This window comes from Botryllus schlosseri, chromosome 13 (genome assembly GCF_051294905.1).
Source record: "Botryllus schlosseri isolate E-star chromosome 13, Bs_hap1, whole genome shotgun sequence".
Classification (NCBI taxonomy): domain Eukaryota; kingdom Metazoa; phylum Chordata; class Ascidiacea; order Stolidobranchia; family Styelidae; genus Botryllus; species Botryllus schlosseri.
In genome coordinates this window covers 19,477,811-19,497,310 of record NC_137248.1, presented here as the reverse complement: position 1 = coordinate 19,497,310, position 19,500 = coordinate 19,477,811, and the positions used below count along the sequence as shown (strand labels likewise).

The 19,500-nt window shown below is 40.0% G+C and overlaps 2 protein-coding genes across 7 annotated transcripts in view; both read right to left on the bottom strand.

Moving 5' to 3' along the window:
• LOC145453578 (uncharacterized) overlaps positions 1-14,360 on the bottom strand; it is a 32,812-nt gene extending 18,452 nt beyond the window's left edge. For 3 of the 5 annotated variants that reach the window (XM_080331535.1, XM_080331538.1, XM_080331536.1), the window contains exons 1-16: positions 14,256-14,360; positions 12,245-12,306; positions 10,437-10,497; positions 10,138-10,242; positions 9,333-9,399; positions 8,431-8,505; positions 7,413-7,603; positions 6,551-6,599; positions 4,831-4,867; positions 4,035-4,119; positions 3,761-3,865; positions 2,877-2,928; positions 2,271-2,369; positions 1,250-1,330; positions 790-890; positions 358-412 (exon numbers count right to left, since the gene is read on the bottom strand). In XM_080331535.1, the coding sequence (XP_080187661.1) occupies positions 358-412; positions 790-890; positions 1,250-1,330; positions 2,271-2,369; positions 2,877-2,928; positions 3,761-3,865; positions 4,035-4,119; positions 4,831-4,867; positions 6,551-6,599; positions 7,413-7,603; positions 8,431-8,505; positions 9,333-9,399; positions 10,138-10,242; positions 10,437-10,497 (1,163 nt within the window). In that variant the 5' untranslated portion in view covers positions 12,245-12,306; positions 14,256-14,360. The remainder of the gene's footprint in view (positions 1-357; positions 413-789; positions 891-1,249; positions 1,331-2,270; positions 2,370-2,876; positions 2,929-3,760; positions 3,866-4,034; positions 4,120-4,830; positions 4,868-6,550; positions 6,600-7,412; positions 7,604-8,430; positions 8,506-9,332; positions 9,400-10,137; positions 10,243-10,436; positions 10,498-12,244; positions 12,307-14,255) is intronic. The other 2 variants (XM_080331537.1, XM_080331539.1) reach the window with 2 other exon arrangements.
• Positions 14,361-16,348: 1,988 nt separating this feature from the next.
• LOC145453579 (uncharacterized) lies at positions 16,349-19,210 on the bottom strand. Of its 2 annotated transcripts, XR_013919832.1 has the most exons (5): positions 19,035-19,210; positions 18,180-18,685; positions 17,635-17,684; positions 16,893-17,140; positions 16,349-16,690 (listed from the first exon to the last, which is right to left on the bottom strand). XR_013919832.1 is itself a non-coding variant. In XM_080331540.1 (3 exons), exons 1-3 carry the CDS (start codon positions 18,343-18,345, stop codon positions 16,943-16,945), a joined length of 414 nt encoding a protein of 137 aa, XP_080187666.1. In that variant the 5' UTR covers positions 18,346-18,848; the 3' UTR covers positions 16,847-16,942. The 2 variants fall into 2 exon arrangements, 1 of the variants encoding a protein (XP_080187666.1); XM_080331540.1 differs by lacking the exons at positions 16,349-16,690; positions 19,035-19,210 and having other exon boundaries at positions 16,847-17,140; positions 18,180-18,848.
• Positions 19,211-19,500: the final 290 nt, after the last annotated feature.

Here is a 19,500-nt window from a genome sequence, read left to right as displayed (position 1 = left end):
CATCTTATGACCTGATGCGCGAACTTTGTTTGTTAAAAAATGAGTTTGTCAAGCCTAAAAATTGTACTTTTACACAATGGAAATACATTTTCTCCAGTACCAATTGGTCATTCTACCAAGATGAAAGAGGAGTATAAAGCTATCAATTTGTCCCTCGAAACCTTAACAAAAATACTCATGCGTCTCATCTCTTTTCACTTGTAAATGGATAATTTTCCGGAAAGCCAACCAATAGTAGAAGAGAGTAACAGAGATCTGCCTAAACAAAATAATTCACTTCAAAATAGTTCATTGATTTGGTAGAACTATCATATAACGACATATATATCTACTTTACGAGAAAAAAACTGCCCTTACCCGTGTAGTGTAGTGATGGGGGCGCTCTGAATTACTGATGCTGAGGGTTCATCATCTGAAAAATCAAAGTTACAATATGGAATACGCTCATAGTTGTAAGCAGTTACTTAATTCTATAAAATTATACGTATTTTGTTCAACATTGCGTACGTACATCCATATTCCTATCACAATCACCATAAAAACTGTTGTGACAGCATAATTTCACTTTGAACAACTCCATACTATAATTTGGGCAGATTAACGATCTGATTTTGGGCACCTTCGAGTTTGGTTTGTAAAATCCGTTGCATAACAATTTCTATACTACAGAAGTAATTTCCAAGTTTGTGTCTATTTTTACGAAGGTGCAATCCGGTCCTAAATAATTTGTTTGCGGACCCCAGTTTGAGAACCTCTGCTTGAGAAGGTGACACAAACAAAGACACTCACGTATCGAAGGCGGTGGCTGCAGACCGCTTGTTGCCGCTGGCTGCGGGTTGGTGGTGGCAGCCTGGTTTTTTTTGCTCGGTAAGTTGCAACGGTTAGACGTCCTGTAAAGTTAAAATGAAACTTTAGGCTATGATTTGAAACCGATAGACTGAATGCAAACAAGGACCCGAATATGAAATCTTTTGCCCAATTTTACAAATTGCTCATGTGTCAATGCCGTTAAAACAAGGATCACATTAGCTTTTACTGTTAACCAACTATATCAGAAAGAGTAGGATTAAATAACATGTACATTTCTAGATGTAAAAGCTATTTAGGCCAATTTAGTTATCGTTTAGCAGAAAATAGTTTTGTGTCGAGTTTCTATCCACTCCATCATAAAACCGCATGAAGTAGCCCCGGGTACGTAAGCTCATGGAGAACTAGACCTAGCCATAATTTACAATAATGTTCGAAAAACCTTGTGTTTGTTCCAGCTTTTCTGCCACTGCCAGCTTTTACTGGAACTGGGCGCTCTGGTGCGTTAGTCGGCAAGCCAGACCTGCAGACAAAACAAGACTTGCATCTGATTTTTATTTTAATAATAAATTAATAATTTTAATAATCAACACATCCGCCGATCAAGCTGGTGACCAATCAACAATATGATAAGTTTGCCAGTGAAAGTATTTCAGAAATCTGAACGTTCATGGCATAATCTGTTATGTGCCGATAGAATTTGCGATGATTTAGTCCAATGAAACGTGTAACGAATGTATGTTTTTTTTTCTAATATCAATTTCTTGTAGTGAGTTATGACACATCACCACAAAAAATCATCAATGGTAATCTGGAGGTAAAGGATGGTCCGAAAATTATCAAGGAAACACTCAAATAACTCCGCGTCTAGTAGTTGGAATTGGGTCAAATTTGTTTTGCCTCATTTTTGAAGACAACCCCACAATTTCAGACGGAAATATTCAATATGCAATTGATATGATATATAATAACCGTCTGCTGAGATAGGGTAGTAACATTGTCGAATATACATTGAAGTGGGTGTGATTCAATCATTAATAACAGCATCCCACCTCGGACTTGTAATCAAAAAAGTATGTCCTTAATCGTTAGTGATTGATGAGATTGTGGTGCGAAACTTACAAATTGTCTAGACTAGCAAATGTTTGCGCTGCAATCTTGGCATGTTTCGCACTACACAGTTCTCCTGTAGCATTTGAAGAATCAGAAATGAGATTAGACAGCATAATACAGAATTGAAACATTTCACAAGTAAGTGATCTCTAATTAGCCATATCGGAACACTGGATTAGTCCAAGTCTGTGTGCGGCCTCACGGGACACAGTGCGGCCATTTAATCTCGCACTGATCGACTCATGTCAAGTTTCCAACCACAGAAATCGCAATTAATCACCTGTTTTTCACATCGGGGTTGAATTTCACCGTTAAATGTTGCAACAAAAATTTATAAACAACACCCTCACCTAGGCGTAGTCGCCTCCTGACCTATCCCCTCAAATATGTCTCCAATTCCAGCAAAATAATCGCGCAACGCCGAGCTCAACGTAATGTTCGACGATGACCTGGTGCAAGATGGAAGTTACGTTGTGTCTGGTTTATTTCTTACCACGTGAAAAGTGAACAAGGCAGAAATGTAGAGAAAAAAACACCTAAAAAATACTCGAAACTGCAATTAGCAAATGGGCAGCAACAAGTTTCAAGGTCCTAGTTTGATACCTAGACTATGGGGGAACAAATCATGGCATCATTGCAAAATTGGCAAGGATGATGTGATCATTTGGTGGGAACTAAGATGAATATGGCACTACGTAATACAATCTTTAAACAAGGAACGATGCAACTTGAAATTTCAAGACCAGTGTATTCGTTGCCATGATACGACATAGTTCAATTCTACATGAAAAGGCATTACTTCCCTAACTAGGATTTTGAACATATTGTCTTTTTGTTAACAAACCTTCAAGAGATCTGCCTTGATAAGATAATTCACTTCAAAATAGGTCATTGATTTGGTAGTACTATGATATAACATATATATTTACTTTACGAGAAAAAAAAATGTCACTAACCCGTGAGTGATGGGAGCACTCTTAAATCCTTGGGATGTTGAGGGTTCATCTCCTGAAAAATCAAAGTTACAATATGGAATTCTTTGCTTGGGTGCTGCCTGCAAGAATACAATTGACCCACTGCAAAAACTACAACATCGGATTCCCCGTATCATTGCAATGGCCCCAAGACGGCCTGAATGTGCAACTGATAGATCGCTACTCAAATTATTTGGTGTTCCGAACATAGAAGACATGAGGAAGCTAGAAATTACCAAGTATATCTATCAGTTCCATTGTGATCACTGTCCCACAAATTTCAACAAGTACTTCACCTCGAAATCAAAAGCGAACACTTGCGCAGAACAAGCCGCATGTGATCAGGATGGAATACAAGACGCATCTCTTTATCAAGTATGCCAGGCATGTAGTGTGAAACAGCATCTCGCTGGCTATCCAACATTCGAATTGAATTACAAGCAACTTCTACTAAATCAATACTAGTCAGCCCGCAAAATTACTGGACCACATACTGATTTATAGACCTCGCCTACCGACACATGCAGCATTCATTTTTGTCGCTTCCTTTCAAGCTATCTTTTCCTTAATCCAGTGTGAGTGTCTGATTAGAAGACTACTCGAAGTCGTTTCGGGACCCTTCTATCTCTTCATTATATCGCGATCTTTAGGTGGATTGATTTGACAGAAGTATTAAAAAATGATGATGATTAAATATTTTATCAAAAACAGTAAAGAGCAATATCGATTTCCATTCACAGTCTTCGGTCACTGGCATGCTTAATTGACACAAGGTGAAGTGTTCCATGATCCATTGTTGTTTTTCGTTGTGTCGCATTCTTACATGTCTGGCAATCAACTATTACAGTACAACTTTAGAAAGTTACCAAAGAAGCAAAAATGGCGACGCCTTTGGCCCAGAGCTCTTCGTGGTATGTTTTTCGTATATGGACCACTTACGCCACCAAGTCGTCGAGGGCTGACTTTCTTATCTGAACAAAAATAACAACAGTGCAAGTGCAATTGAGCAGTCCGGATTTCTCTTTGCACAACACAAGCACTTGATCAAAAAACGGTCGAGGTCGGGCAAACATGGAAAAACTAGAAGTACGATGCCATCGGTCCGACGCAGAGAGAAAACTTTACTGCCGCGGCACTTACATTTCCCAGGGCTCCCACTAAACTGACCAGCCGTTTCGAGCCATGACTTCAGCTTCCTCAGAGGCTTCTGTTTTTCGTCAGACATCTAAAAGATGAAATTGTCTTAAAAAAGACATACCTCTCCCTTCAAACATGAGTGTAACTCAATGATTTGTTGTGGTGGTCGTAACTCACTGCAGGAAATGCTATATTTTCAAAGATGATTGGGATTTCAATCTGGTTCACTCTACCGCTACTGGTTGGAATTGACCCAAATTGTGCTGAACGACATACCATAACAGACAGTTAGCATATAGTGTAACAGAGATAACCGAATAATAACACAACACAAATCATTATAACACCATAATAACCTGTCATTATTACACCACATGAACAAAACATGATTTATCCCATGGAATGTTGGCTATTGGTGTGAAATTGTGAATCATAGTCGTTGAACTCAGGTATGCCGCGCATACCTAGGAATTTTTTTAGGTATGCGGCATACCCAGAATTCGGCTAGGCTGGCTGGTGAATTGATCGATTTACAATTAAGCAATGTACTTCGTAATGCTGCTGAACACTTAATCAAATCAGAAGCAATACAATGACCCGCGTAGCACAGCCCCGTCTTTTTGAAATGAACATTCTGACGTTAATATTCAGTTGCAATTCCGTAAGTCTTATTTTATCAGTGTTGTGCGCGGCCACGACCAATTAACGAGAAGCGCTTCGCATCCCAGTTTGACAAGCACTGCTATATGCAACATAGAGTCGAGACATTCAATCAACATCGGCTCATGGCATCACTCACCTTAGGAGGGTTATCTTCCTGTTCCCGGATCAAGGAGCTGAAACATGATGTCATTGTCTCAATAACACAAATTATTCATGTTACACTACATGTCATTTTTATATTACATGAATTACTTGTAGGCTATATCTATATCTCGCTCCTAGCTGATGCGTATGTCGGGCTGGATGTGAGTCATACCATTTTTGACATGACAACTCACCGAAAAAGTTGGAATTTTTCAATTTTGTTACGTGTTGCAGGCTCACTGACAGTAGCAGCATACCACAGACTCTCGCTTCTATGGCAGCCTTGCAATATTTTTTAACCGGTTAAATTTGGAAGGAAACATTCTTGTGTATCAGATGCGAAATTGATCTTGCGTTACGGTTGATGCTGTAAAATTTATGTTTATGGCAGAATGCAGTACAGTGTCCAACACTAATGACCCAACTGTGTCTAGTGAAAAGTCCAGAAAAATCCTGCTCTGAGTAGAGATATTCTATTTTGTCCACATGAGAAGACGGACAGCAAAGAACGCGAACACTAGCATTGTAATGTTGCTTATATGGCGATTGATTATTATTAGACCTGGGCGAATCGTTTCGACTATTCGACACCTCATTCAGGCTATATTCGGTGAATATTGTGTCTCAAGTATTAGCATTACACATTTGCATCTTGACTTATACTAATAGACTCCTGGTTAAACTAGGCCTAGTTAGCATATGAAACTGAAAACTATGGAAGTAGAACTAGTCGATAATCATAACCACTGGAGTAATAAAGTAAGTCGACAAAGTCTATTCTAGTAGTCTGAAAAAGTAGAAATAGTTCAGTACTGGCCATCTTTGCTTACTCGTGTCCAGGTGCAGCATTTCTAGATTGTTTCATGTTTGAGCGAAGCCGTACAGGTGGCCAGCCAAAAAATAAGGGGGTTTGAAATATAAGGGACGAGTTCGAGTTCACTAATAGCATCAATTCATTAGGGTTAAGTGCATGTGTAAATGACGATTACACAATCTCCTCATATTGACGAACTTACGAGTACCGGTATCATAAGCTTGCCAACAAGTCCGGAAGTGCTATCAATTACCGAGTCCCTGATCTCCCGTGAACAATTAAATACGAGCGCACATCAACACGTATTACGTAGCCTCGGCGACGATTTCCGCAAGTTAAGTGTCTAAGTTGTTATTGAATCTCTTCGATGATGTCGTCGATTTAGGGTGGTTCAAACCTATCGCATCTTTTATGACTCAAGCCTTGACACACATCTTCTAATAGCGGAAATCAATTTCACATGCACCAACGTCGAATGATATTCGATGTCATTCAGTATCGTGGTTACCCTCTTTCATCACAATTACTAATGAGCATAAGCTTAAACGGCATCGTCTCCAACCCGGAACCCCAGGAAGATTAAGTTTTCGATTTTGAAAAAGTGAGTAAACTTTTTTGAAAATTCCATCCGGTGCCGAACGGTTATTCATTATAGGATTGATGAAATTGTGGTGCAAAACTTACAAATCGTCCAGGACGTCTTGTCAGCAACACATTACACCTATAACTGACTGTTATTGGCGGGGTATCGCAAACGATATAATTTCTTTTGTCTCACATGCTTTACCGTCTTACTGTATGAGAATTAGAAATCATTCTTGCGCATAATAGGAACACCAAAGTTAAAATTGTGTATTGCGGTATAAAATGACGATATAGTAAGCTAGCAGTTACTTACGTGACGTTTGATGCCTCTGAGTTGTCCTTTTGTTGAGCAGCTGCATCCTCTGAATAGAATGTCATCGATTCACATAAAAGAGTGCAACCCCGATGTAGGAACACAGCAATCCCTATTTCATTCCACTGATGACTCGTTCAACGTTTCAAAATATAAATTATCGGGTATCAAGAATTACTCGAGGCAGATTCGAGTACTGGAATCACTACGCCTAGCCCATTTTGTGATTACTATCTGTTTTGCAAGAATTTATAATCCTCTTTCGGCCCATGTGATCAGATATAACGGTGAAACTAATGTCCCTGGGAATTCGCTCGCAGTCAAGAGCAATAACCAAGGCTTTACACTGGGTTGGATTCAAGCAAGCCATTGGTAATCATCACATTACGAAGTCGCATGTCGGTAAGACCTTCGTCTGTCTTGGTGTGTCCTGGCCAATCAACATTCCATAATGCACCAGCAGGTTGCAAACCCCTAGGCTAAAGAATCCCAACAATCATAAGCTTTACCCAAATAATGGAGACTACAGTCACTCAATTCTACAAAATCATGCGTATTTTGTTTGAGATTGGGTACATCCATTGGTCTATCACAATCACCTCAAAAGATGTGGTGACACAATAATTTTGACTTTGAATAGCTCTGCTCAAAAATACTATAATTTGGGTCGATTATCGATCTAATTTTGGGTACCGTCCAGTTTGGTTTTAAATATAAGTTGCATAATAATAATAATATTTCAAAAGTAATTTTCGGGTTTGTGTCAATTTTTCGGAAGGTGCTTTGTCATCCTCCATAATTGGTTTGCGGACCCCAGTTCGATAACAATTACTTTAAATGTAACACGAACAAAGTCACTCACGTTTAGGTGGCGGCTTGTGGCCTGTGGTGGCTGGCTGGCTGCTGGTTGGCTGGCTGGTTGTGGCCGGCTGGCTGCTGGTTGTGGCTGGTTGGCTGCTGGTTGTGGCTGGCTGGCTGCTGGTTGTGGCTGGCTGCTTGCTTACTGTCTTTTTCTTACTGCGTAAGTTATATGGAGTTACGAAATTCGAGGTCCTGTAAGGTAAAAACACAAACTTTATGCTATGACTTGAAACCGATTGATTGAATGCTGTTGCCGCAGAATTTCACCCTTTAATGAGTTCGCCATACGCCACTGCTTCTTGATTGTGACACATAAATGGTTTATTGTATTTCACAACTACACGAGACACGTGCTTGATTCATTTGTAACAGCGCTCTGTGCTAAAAGGAGTGATATTTGACGCGTATTAGTTAGGGCTGTATCATTGTAGTTAGGGTTGTACTTGGCTTTGATGTGTATTTAATTGTCGTATTTGATTGTATTAAGGATCTGGTATAAATAATTTGGTCAGTTGTTTTATCGCTGGGAATTTCTATCATCAAAAAACCGTACTTCATCCAAGAAGACGCGTGCTTGACTTACAACCGCAGCGTAGACAGCTGACAGTGTAACATGGTCGTGTACCAAGAATAGGCTTCAATTTCTGCGGTTACAAATGCTAACGGGAATGCGAATATGAAATTTATGTGCCTGATTTTACAAATTTAACAAGGTATTATCAATTTATAACGATCATGCTCATGTGTAAATGTCGATAATACGAGGATCACATGAGCTTTTTAGTGTTGACCATCTCACACCGATGATACTTATCAGTCAGTATCTACTACACTTTCCCACACTACAATAGGAACTCGCAGAGTAAGATTCACCAACATGTAAATTTGAAGATGTAAAAGCTATTTAGGCAAAAAACTTCATGATTGAAATGATCATAACAACCGCATGAAGTAGCACCTGTAAACCCATGGAGAACAAGATCTAGCCATAATTTACAATATTGTACAACCGACGTCACCTCCGGCTCTTTTTCTTCTTCCTTGCAGCTTTTGCCGCATCCCGTGGCGCCAGAGTGTTTGTTGCCAGTCCAGACCTGTAGACGAAACAAGACTTGCATATTTACTTTTTTATTCTAACGAGCCATTCCAGGTAGAGAACAATCCAATAATATTTTTCAATCTCTGGTGATCCTAGGCCAGTAGCTTGTAGTTTCGAATCGATATGGAAAGGAAAGGACGTGGTTTATTTTTGTCCTTGATGTTTTTGCGGCATATACACCGACTCATGATACACATACACACGATCTGCGCATATGCATACCAGCCGCTGCCTGCCGCTGGACAAGGAAGTGCAGATATAGCCGTAAAGGCTTTCTAAGTCATGCACCACCCCTCCATGCTATCCCAGTAATGCATGAGCGCCAAGCAGGGAAGCCATGGATACCAGTGTTACTAATCAGGTCTTAGGTCTGACCTGGCCGGGAATCGAACCCACGACCTACCGATCAAGTAGCCGGACGCTTAACCATTACGCTATCTTGTATGATGTATACAAACCGTCTGCTGAGATAGTGTAATATCATTGTCTTGGTTACAACAGTGAGAAGAATATACATTGAAGTGCATGTGATATAATCATCTATAATGGAAGCCTGCCTCGAACTCGCAATCGAAAAATATATCCTTAATCATTATGGATTGATGAGATTATGGATTCAGGATGTCTCGTCAGCAACACATTATATCTGACATTGGCAGTACTGTTATTTGCCCGGTATCGCCAACGACATAACTTCTTTTGCCTCACGTGTGTCCTACTGCTTTACTTTTTTACTGTATATGAACTAAAAATCATTCCTGCGCATAATCGTTACATCGGTATAAAATGACGGTACAGTATAGGAAGCTAGCAGTTACTCACGTGATGTGAGTTTCCTGCGGTTGGCCACCTTGTGTGCTGGGCGCAGATTGCGGGCCGGATACATCCCCTGTATAGATTTATTTCATTAAGTCACATAAAACAGTGCAAACACGATGTGGGAACAGACGAATCAGGATTTCTTGTCATGCAACACTCGTTCATCATTTCCAAATATAAATTATTGAGTTGTCTAGTATTACTTGATTAAGATTCGAAAACTCGAATCATTGCGCCCAGTCTAACTCTTAGGCTCTAATGGTTACGTATTTAGGGTATACAGTAAGCGGTAGTTGCAATGATCAATACACTATAAACCTGATAGTACCCTACATAAATTAATCATTGCATGTTCACATTGTTCAGTTATCGAGATGGTTATGCTTGTTTTTTGCTGTGACAGTGTCATAATTCTTGGTTTGTTATCGGGGACGATAAACTCAAGATCAAAAAACAACTTAAATTGCTGTAATAATATCTAATTGTATAGTATATTCATATTGAAATGAACCCGAATATTTCGGCTGACACTCGTCAGGGGTAATTGTCAGCAACTAGATGAATTGGAAAGAGCATTTTATACCAACAATCGTATCTACAAATATGGCGTCAGCAGCATGAAATCTCCAATAAGAGAGCGTTTAATGGACTATTTTAAGATGGTACACGAACTACTTTTGTTGATATACAAAGTTCTTCGGGCAGTCACATGCTTAATTGACAAATGGTAATGTGTTGCATTCTCACATATCTAGCAACCAGTACAACTTTGCAAAGTTACCACAAAAGATAAACTGCGGAAGCCTACCTTGGCCCAGGCCGCTGGCACTCGGTTCCTCTAAGAGGTCTGGCGGCTTTTCCGTTCTATACGGAGATGCCCGTACAATACGGTGTGCACGTATTACTTTCCCGCCTGAACAAAAATACTTGATCAACACATGTGACAATGCTGCAAGCGCAATTGAGCAGTCAGGAATTCTCTTCGCACGAGGTAAGCACTTGACCAAAACAGATTGAGGTCAGACAAACTTGGAAAAACTAAAAATACAACGCCACCGGTACTTTTTCAATAGTCGCGAGAGAAACTTATGCTCATGCTGCACTCACATTTAGGAGGGCTATACCGGCCCGCTGATTCCGACGACCTCTTCTCAGACATCTCAGACATCTTAAAGATGGAAACATGTTAAAAAATGCATGCCTCTCCTTTCATGCAGGAGTGGAACTTGGCGATTTGTTGTGGTGATCTATTGTAATTCACTACATTAAAAACTATAGTTTCAAAGATGATTGGGACTTAAATTTGGTTCACTCTACCCCTACTGGATGTAATTGACCAAAATTGAGCTGACCGACTTACAACAACAGACAGTTACAGAGTAACACAGACGAATTCGGCTATAAAAGTATGCAAAGAACGACACAACACAATACCGTTGCTATCAGTCTTGGGATCAAGTCATAACCTTTGAGTCACAAGTCATCTCGATTCATTGCGACAAGTCACTCGTTTTTGAAGGTGACTCGAGTCGAGTCGCGTCAAGTCAAGTCATGCCACAATTGAAGTCTAGTTGTCTTTTTGAAGTACTGTAGGATGCATGATTAGCAGTTTGAAATACACATTGAGCGGCGTTGTATAGCTCACCCATACGTAGAACTGGTAAACTATGTCACTAACTGCATAACCTCAGTCTATATTTACCAAAATTAAGAACAGAATAAGAAACCGCAGAAAGTTGAGAAGAATTGATATGATGCAGTACCCATCTGAATATCCATGAGATACAATTTAAGCCTGCACCAATGATTGACGAGTAATATATACTTATAAACTATATTTGAAATGGATTTAAATCATACAGGAGACAGGATATTGGTCAAGGTGAGCGTAGAGCACAAGGGGCAGTGTGTAGAATGGTCCAATAGCCTAACTTATTTTGCAGTCGATTCATTTATGATTAAGCAATAGAGATCCTAGGGCTATTCAAAAATAACCTTTTTCACGGATTCCAGCCATTCACTGATGAAATTGTCAGGTTACCCTAAAAACGCTGTACACTAAATTTGGTTCAATTCCAACAAGTATTAGCCGCCGCAGAGATAATTCAAATTTTTAACTTACTACGACAGTTGAAAAAAAGAAAATTCAAAATTTTAGAACCCATGAAATTGTTGAGCTGTCTTCAAGCACGATGCAAAACAAATGTGACTCTATTCCAACAAGTAAAAGCTGAATTATCTGAGTTTTTAGTTGATAATTCTGCCACTTTTTACAAACACCAGTACTAATACACGAAATACCAATAATATTGTAGCTTACTATTCTTCGAACAAAGAAATGCCTGTCTTGGCTGTTTGAGTCTCGTGTCAAATGACTTGGTCGAGTCACACGGAATGACTAGAGTGCAAGTCAAGTCAATACACAAATTGACTCAAGTCGAGTCATTCTCCATTTTCGTAAAAATGACCCGAGTCAATCAAAAATTGCGACTCGAGTCATCACAACCCTGGTATTTAGCGTCCAGTTGGTTCATAACGGGTATGCCTTGGAATGCGGCTGTATGCAGCATAATTAATCAAAATGCGACCATGAATAGTAAACAGATTGGCCACCCATGCACTAAAATATAGACTCTCTCAACTCAAATTGTTGTGACAAACCGTACTTGCAATAAATGCCATAACTACTTTCTTCCAATATGTGCCACATGTACCACATCAAGACTGTCGAAAAATATAAAAATATAACATTTTCCACTCTCATAGCTATGCTTCGACAAGTTGGAATCGCGCCAAATTAGATGTGCAGCATATTTCTAGCCAACATAAAAATGTTATTAAGTAGCCAGTCTAATTTGAAAAATGAGTTATTTTTGAACAAGCCGAACGTTGTAATCAACATCGTCATGGTTCACCTCAGTAGCGTTCTTTTATTGTCTCTTTCTCTCTTCTCTCTTTTTAATATCCGGATCGTGAACTGAAACATGATCATATTGTATTAAAATACAAATTCTTATTGTTACGCTCCACGTCGTGTTTATAACAGTTAATTGACTGGTATATCTATATATCCCTCCAAGCTGATGTGTATGCTGGGCTGCATGTGAGTCATAAGATTCTAGACTTCTCAACTCGCTGAAAAAGTTGAAAAATTTTAATTTTGTTGTGTGTTGCAGGCAGGTACGTAGCCAACCGAAAAAAGGAGGTGGTTTGAAAATGAAGGGGAAGTTCGTTTTTTACTCAAATATACCATTATAGCATCAATTCACAAGGGTGAAGTACCAGTGTAGGGATCAAGTCGCTACCTTTGAGTCACGAGTCATTGCACCTTTTGGCTCGAGTCAAGTCAAGTTAATCGATTCTTCAGGGTGACTCGAGTCAATCACAATTCAAGTGGATTTTTAGAAGTATGAGACATAATTAGGTCCTTGCATTTTAATAGCTGTTTGAAGGTCGCCAATTATTTTGAATCAAGGGACCAATAGCGTTGAAAAAACATGCAAAAAGGCGACGTATCGCTCACGCATACGTAGAGCTGCTTAACTATGTATAAGTAACTGTATAGTCTCAGTCAATAGTTATCGGTCAAAATACAGAACAGAATATGAAACCTCAAAAACGAATTGATATGAGCCCACCTACACATCTGTAAGATACAATTCAAGCCAGCGCCGATGGTTGGCGAATACCCTTATAAACTATAATGAAATTTGATGTAAATCATACAAGAGGTTTAAATAAAGCGAGTAACGACCACAATGAGCAGTCTATAGAACTGAGAAATACATTGCCACTAGATTACTTTACTATGAGTTTACGACAACGTAAGCTGTAAGCTGCGATCACTTTGTTTGCGCGGTCAATTTATTTGTGATAGAACAATGGAGGCTCAGTAAAACGCACAATCATCGAATGATTGCTCACTCTCAAAGGTAATACCAGCTTTTCACGCACAATCTGAATACATGCAATATCACTCATTTTTATTGACACCATTACTTGATGACTTGAAATTGACTTCTAAATTTAACTCGAGTCACAAGTCAATCCACATTTCTGAAACGTTGAGTCAAGTCATTTTTGCAAGGTGACTCAAGTCAAGTCAAGTCATACGAAAAAAGTGGCTCGAGTGATCCTAACAGCCAACACTGTTGACTATATGTGGAAATCACGATCAGGGACGAGCAATTATTTTTCAGAGAATGAGAAGTAGGAAATATGTTGGCGGGCTGAGTCAAGAGTTTTCATTGTATTCTGTGGTGTAGTAATTTTTAAAGTTCCAGTCGCAGGTTTTGCGAAGTGAGTAGTTCCAGTTTAAGTTCTAGTTGAGGATTTTGAAAAGTTGGTAGTAATAGTTGTGAGTTTTAAATTATGAGTACCGGTAGTTCTAGTTGTGTTTTTGAAAATCTACTAACATGGTTTGTTCAAGTCTGGTCAGAGCAGTGTAAATACTTTTGAAAGTACAACCAGGAAACTCATAAAAACACACGCAAAAACGGTGTGTGTGTGAGGGAGGGGGTCGCCGAAATGCTCAAAGTACTTCCACACCACGTTTCAACGTGAATACACCACACATACAATACACATTTATGTTGGAATGTGTTTATCTATTGCATGAATGGCATAGCTGTCAGCAATATACCTGTCTGTATTTAGCCTTGTACTCCAGTTTTACCTAACATACATTTGAGTCGGCTAATCATTTGTAAATATACGAATGTCGTCGGAAGATGAATGATTTCTAGTAATCTCAGCCGGTAAATTCGGTCAGGGCCAGGGTAACAATAACATTACCTAACCTTAACCCTAATCCTAACCCTAACCATAACCCTAACCCCTAACCTCCAAATTACTAAATAATAATATAATTATGTAATTAATTCACATTAATAGTTGGTAATACACACCCACACAAATCATACGTACTTGTCGTTGCCGTTGTAGCTTGCGAAAAGGCCTAGTAGGGCAGTTGCGCAATTGATTGTGTTCTAAAATTGCGACACCTGCCGGACATACTTAAATAGTTATTTCTCGCTCTATACCGACGTTGCACTGATTTTAGTTTAAAAGTGGAAACGTTGCGAGTGAATGTTGCGAGTGAAAAGTGCTCATGTGGCTGCCCCTGCTGTTTAGGGCTGGGCAGAAACGAATACCTGGGTGATTCTATTCTAAATTTCAGAGTCTAGAAATCGAGTTTTTTGCATTATGACGTCACAATCGAATGTTGCTGAAATCTGAAATCTGCGCCTGCGTGTTTATAATAGATAGCTCAGCGCTTCTATGCGACCTTACAGAATATAATGCCGATTCGATATCACATTGGTGATTATTTTGTATTTTTTCGACTACCTTTTGCATTGCACATTGCGACAATGCTGTGGCTTGATCATGACTTCACAGATATGTCATTTCAGTAACGTGTGTAGCGTGTAGGGTAGCTTCGTACTTCATGATTTGTAGACAGCGATACGGCCAATCTCGGTTTACAGATTTCCACATTAGAAAAGGGTATCCTAACTATAATCAAGACTAAAACTCGATTCAGATTCGTGTGCTCGAATCATTGTGCCCAGAGGCGGCCACGATCCGGTGCAGGCCCGAAGAAGGAGTTGGATTTCATCGATATCCAATGTAGCCGGGCTGGATCCGGATTTGAATGTCGGATTTTAGCATAATTTTTCCATCGAAATATGATAAATTGGCTTTGTTTAAGCAGGATTATATTCGACCGCCCGATTTTTTCCATAGAAATTTCTTAACGCCAGCCGGATCCGGATAGATTTGGATCTTGACATCTCGGATTGTGCCCGCCCTACTGCCCACTCCTCGTGTTCAGTGACGTCATGCCTTACTCGTTCTAATGATTTGTACACATCGTTTTCCCGCGAATTTGGGCTTGTAGTTTTCGCGATTAGCGGTTTGTTTTCAGGATTCGCGGGTTGCTTGTTTTTGGGCTTGTTTTATTTTTTATCAAACATGTATGGTGAGCCTGTTAACAAGTTGTAATTGCAGTTTTTGACACCAATCTTGCAACAATTCAACAAGCTTCTTCAGTCCGAATCTGGAGATCATCTAAAAATACTGGATGATCTTGTTACTATTCTTTCGCTCGGGTGTCAAGGTTTGTGATACCCTCGTACAAAATGTTTGCTGTACCGACTTCAAACCTACGAAATGCATGCTGGAGCGGTTTAATGAAAGCATGTATCAGGACACTGGATGATGGGCAGGAAAATGACATTGTTTCACATGTTAGGCCTATATCTGAGTGATTTGTATTGTAAATACAATATTTTGCATCATGAAAATTGTTGCTTGTTTTTAGGATTGTCTCGGCTAAAAATTCGCTTGTTTTGTGCTTGTTTTTCAGATTTTTTTGCTTGTTGTAGTAAAATAACCTGGCAACACTGGTGGTGACATTCTCTTCAGCTATATACTTCTGGGAAAATTACATGAAGACATGCATGTCCTCGCTATTCCGATTTTAGAGACAAAGACTACGGCTTACATTTTAAGTGTTTGTGAAAAGTTTGTTAGGCACCCTGGCCCCTGACGCCGACAGATCATATTATGCTTCAGCAGTGACGTCTGACGGGGAGAGAACTATCTAAACTAAACGGATCAGGGGGCGGCGACAAAGGGTTGAAGACGTGGCGGAGTGTGAAATTGTGTTAGTTTGGTGTGGGCTGCACCTGCTGGTCTTAGTGGCATAGGCCGAAGACCACCACCTCCAGAATAATTGCTTCGTCCATACGATGATTGATTGCCTACCTCAGACGGCAACAGAACTTCATCCACGAGATGAAAATCATGTACTTGAAGTCTGTTGACACCCATTGGTTTTCAATAAAGAGGTTGACCCCTTGGTCGACTGGACACAATATCAAACTCCTCAAGATTATATACGAAAAAATCCGGACCTGTGCATTTTCGCAGCAGTGGTGGATCCGTCTAAGATCGTCCTCGATCGCATAGCCACAAAGCTGAGCACCACCGTCACGGAACTTCAGGGACTTTGGCTGAAGTCTGTACATTCGTATTTTGGCCGTAAAGTATATACACCTGATAAAATCGCCTACTATATACTTTGTAAGTAATATCCAATGATGCGTTCAGTTTTATATTTCAGTCTGTTCAGGACTACAATGCAGGCTGCAATGGCATGTTCCAGACATAATGCGATATATTGAACAGATCAGAGCACGTCGTTCCTTTGCTCTTTTTATTTGCTTCCTATTGTATAGGTCCTTGATCGATCGATCCGGGTTCAGTAATGTAAACGGTGGAGTATTTGCCCGCCAAGATTGGATGTCTAATCTTGTTGATCATTGTCGTGTATTATCGAAAAGACGAGCATGTTTCTGTAATTGAGATTATCGATATGTTAGATATGGGACCTCCGACATCAATTGATCGCGTTTTGTGGAAAGCCCTGATGATGATTACGTGAAACCAGCTCCATTTTGACATGTTCATGTGGAACACTGATCGATGGTGGTCATGAGAATCACTTCTCGCATTTGCTGTATTCTACACCTGACCCGGTTCTAGTACAGTACTTACTTTGGTTCAAGTTGACATACGCTGTCTTCTATATCAAATATACTGCAGATTTAGAGCGTCCCATTAACGCTGACCCCTTGCGTGCTGGTTGGCCTGAAGACATAGTCTTTTCCCTTCTTCAATATCTCGAAGAGCTTGTTTGTTCTCATCCAGGCCATAGTGGTGCCAACGTCAAGCTGGGGGCTGGACCTGATGACGCCGACACAGGTCTTCTCAGCGTGTATGGCCGCGCAATCGCAATCACTTTCCTGTTGAAATTCGTAGCTGCTAGACTATCCATTTCTTTGCGAGCGCAAAGACTGCATTTCAAACGGGCCCCCACCTGCATTTACGTGATTTTAAGTTATCATTTTGTGACAGCAATGTTTATTGTAATCATAGTTATGAGAAATGTTCAATTCCTCTTGAAATTCACAAGTTCTTTTTGAGCAACTAAAACATTGCAATCAACATCATCTGTAGTAAATTTTGATTCATTTCTTGTTGAACCAGTAACGTGGTAGAATTTGAGATCAAGTAGTTTTCAAGTTCTAGTTGCGCGTTAAAAAAAAGTTTTATAACAACTAGAAAGCACTTGAGATAATTTGGCACGAATCGTGATATCCGTGTTCTGTTGTGTGATGTACTTATGGCTGTTGACAAGATACAATAGTTCTAGTTGCTTGATTTCAGAATCAAGTCGGCTGTGCAATTTTCACTGCGGGATGCAGTTTTGTTTGTCGCCGCTGAAAATGACACTCACCTTTTGTAAGTTGTTCGAATTTTTCCGGTATAATATTGCGCGGGGAGGCCCTGCAATATTAAGGAAATCAGTAACTATGACTTATGAACGAGGACGCAGCTAAGAAATTTCTCTGCCCGATCGTACAAATGTAACGTGGTATCACCAACTCATGCGTGCGAACACAGAAACGGATATAAGCTACACGTTGGCACGCTTCGAAGAGAAACAAGAATATAAGACATAACACTCTAACATGTGAATGGAAAGATGTGCCAATTATTTAGGCAAAATTAATGTATTTTAATCTTTTTAAAATGTCCGAATTAGTTTTGGGACAAGTTTGCATCATTTCTACAGGAGGAATAGCTATATAATCCGCATCAAGTAGCCTCATTACCAAAACATAAAAGCCATCTAATCTCACATTGATCGAATAATGTCAATAGTTTGCAACGGCAGAAATCGCAATTACTCAGCAGGTTTTCACATCAGGGTTGGATTTCACCGACAAATGTCGCAACAAAAATTTATAGCCTAAGCAACAGCCTAAGCAACACCCTCACCTAGACGTAGTTGCCTCTGGTCCACCCCCTTCGAATATGTCTTCCATGCCAGCAAATAAATTGCCCAAGTCGGCTGTGCAATTTTGACCGCGGGATGCAGTTTTGTTTGTCGCCGCTGAAAATGACACTCACCTTTCGTAAGTTGTTGCACTTTTTCCGGTATCATCGGTTCCGCCTCAGAAATATGGTGTGGGGAGGCCCTGTAATGTTAACGAAATCAGATAACTATGACTTATAAATGCGGACGCAGGCATGAAATTTATCTGCAAAATTTATATGCCCGATTGTACAAATTTACCGTGGTATCACCCTATCTTAAACCCAAGTTGATGTGTGAATGACCAACTCGCGGATGCTAACGGGTGTAACTTACACTTTCGTACGCTTTGAAGCCTGAAATTGACGAGTTATTTTTGCAATCAACATTGCCTCATGGCATGGTTCACCTTAGAAGCGTTCTTTTCTCCTCCTTTTTTTCTTATGGTTTGTAATATCGGATTGTAGAACTGAAACATGATAATATTGTATTAAAACACAAATTCTTCATGTTACACTCCATGTCATGTTCATAATAGGTGATTGACTTGTATATCTATATATCCATCCTAGCTGATGTGTATGCTGGGCTGCGTCTGAGTCATAAGATTTTAGACTTATCAACTCACTGAAAAGGAGGAGCGCTCCTTTTTTTTTTCCGATATAATCCCGCATTATTGGAAAAGATAGAAATACAATGCCACCTGTACTGATCCATTGTCGTTTTTCGTTGTGTCGCAATCTTACATGTCTAGCAATCAGCCATTGCAGTACAACTTCGGAAAGTTGCCAAATAAGATAAACTGACAAGCCTCTTACCTTGGCCCGGGCCACTGACACTTTGTTGTTCTAAAATGTCCGGTGTCCTTTCCGTTTTATACGGAGACGCCCTAATGCCAGCACGTTGTCCACGAGGGCCCGGACCTCTTCGTGGTACGGTGTTTTTTGTCCTGCCAGTATATGGACCACTCAGGCGACCAAGACGTCGAGGGCTGACTTTCTGATCTGAACAAAAATAACAACAGTGCAAGTGCAATTGAGCAGTCCGGATTTCTGCTTGCACGACGCAAGCACTCGACCAAAAGAGGGTAGAGGTCGGGCAAACTTGGAAAAACTAGAAATACAATGCCAGCAGTACTTTTTCAATAGTCGCGAGAGAAACTTATGCCTATGCTGCACTCACATTTAGGAGGGCTATATCGGCTCGCCGATTCAAGCCATCCGCCCAAGCTCCTCTTCTCTTTAGGCTTTGAGTCAGACATCTTGAAGATGGAAACGTGTTAGA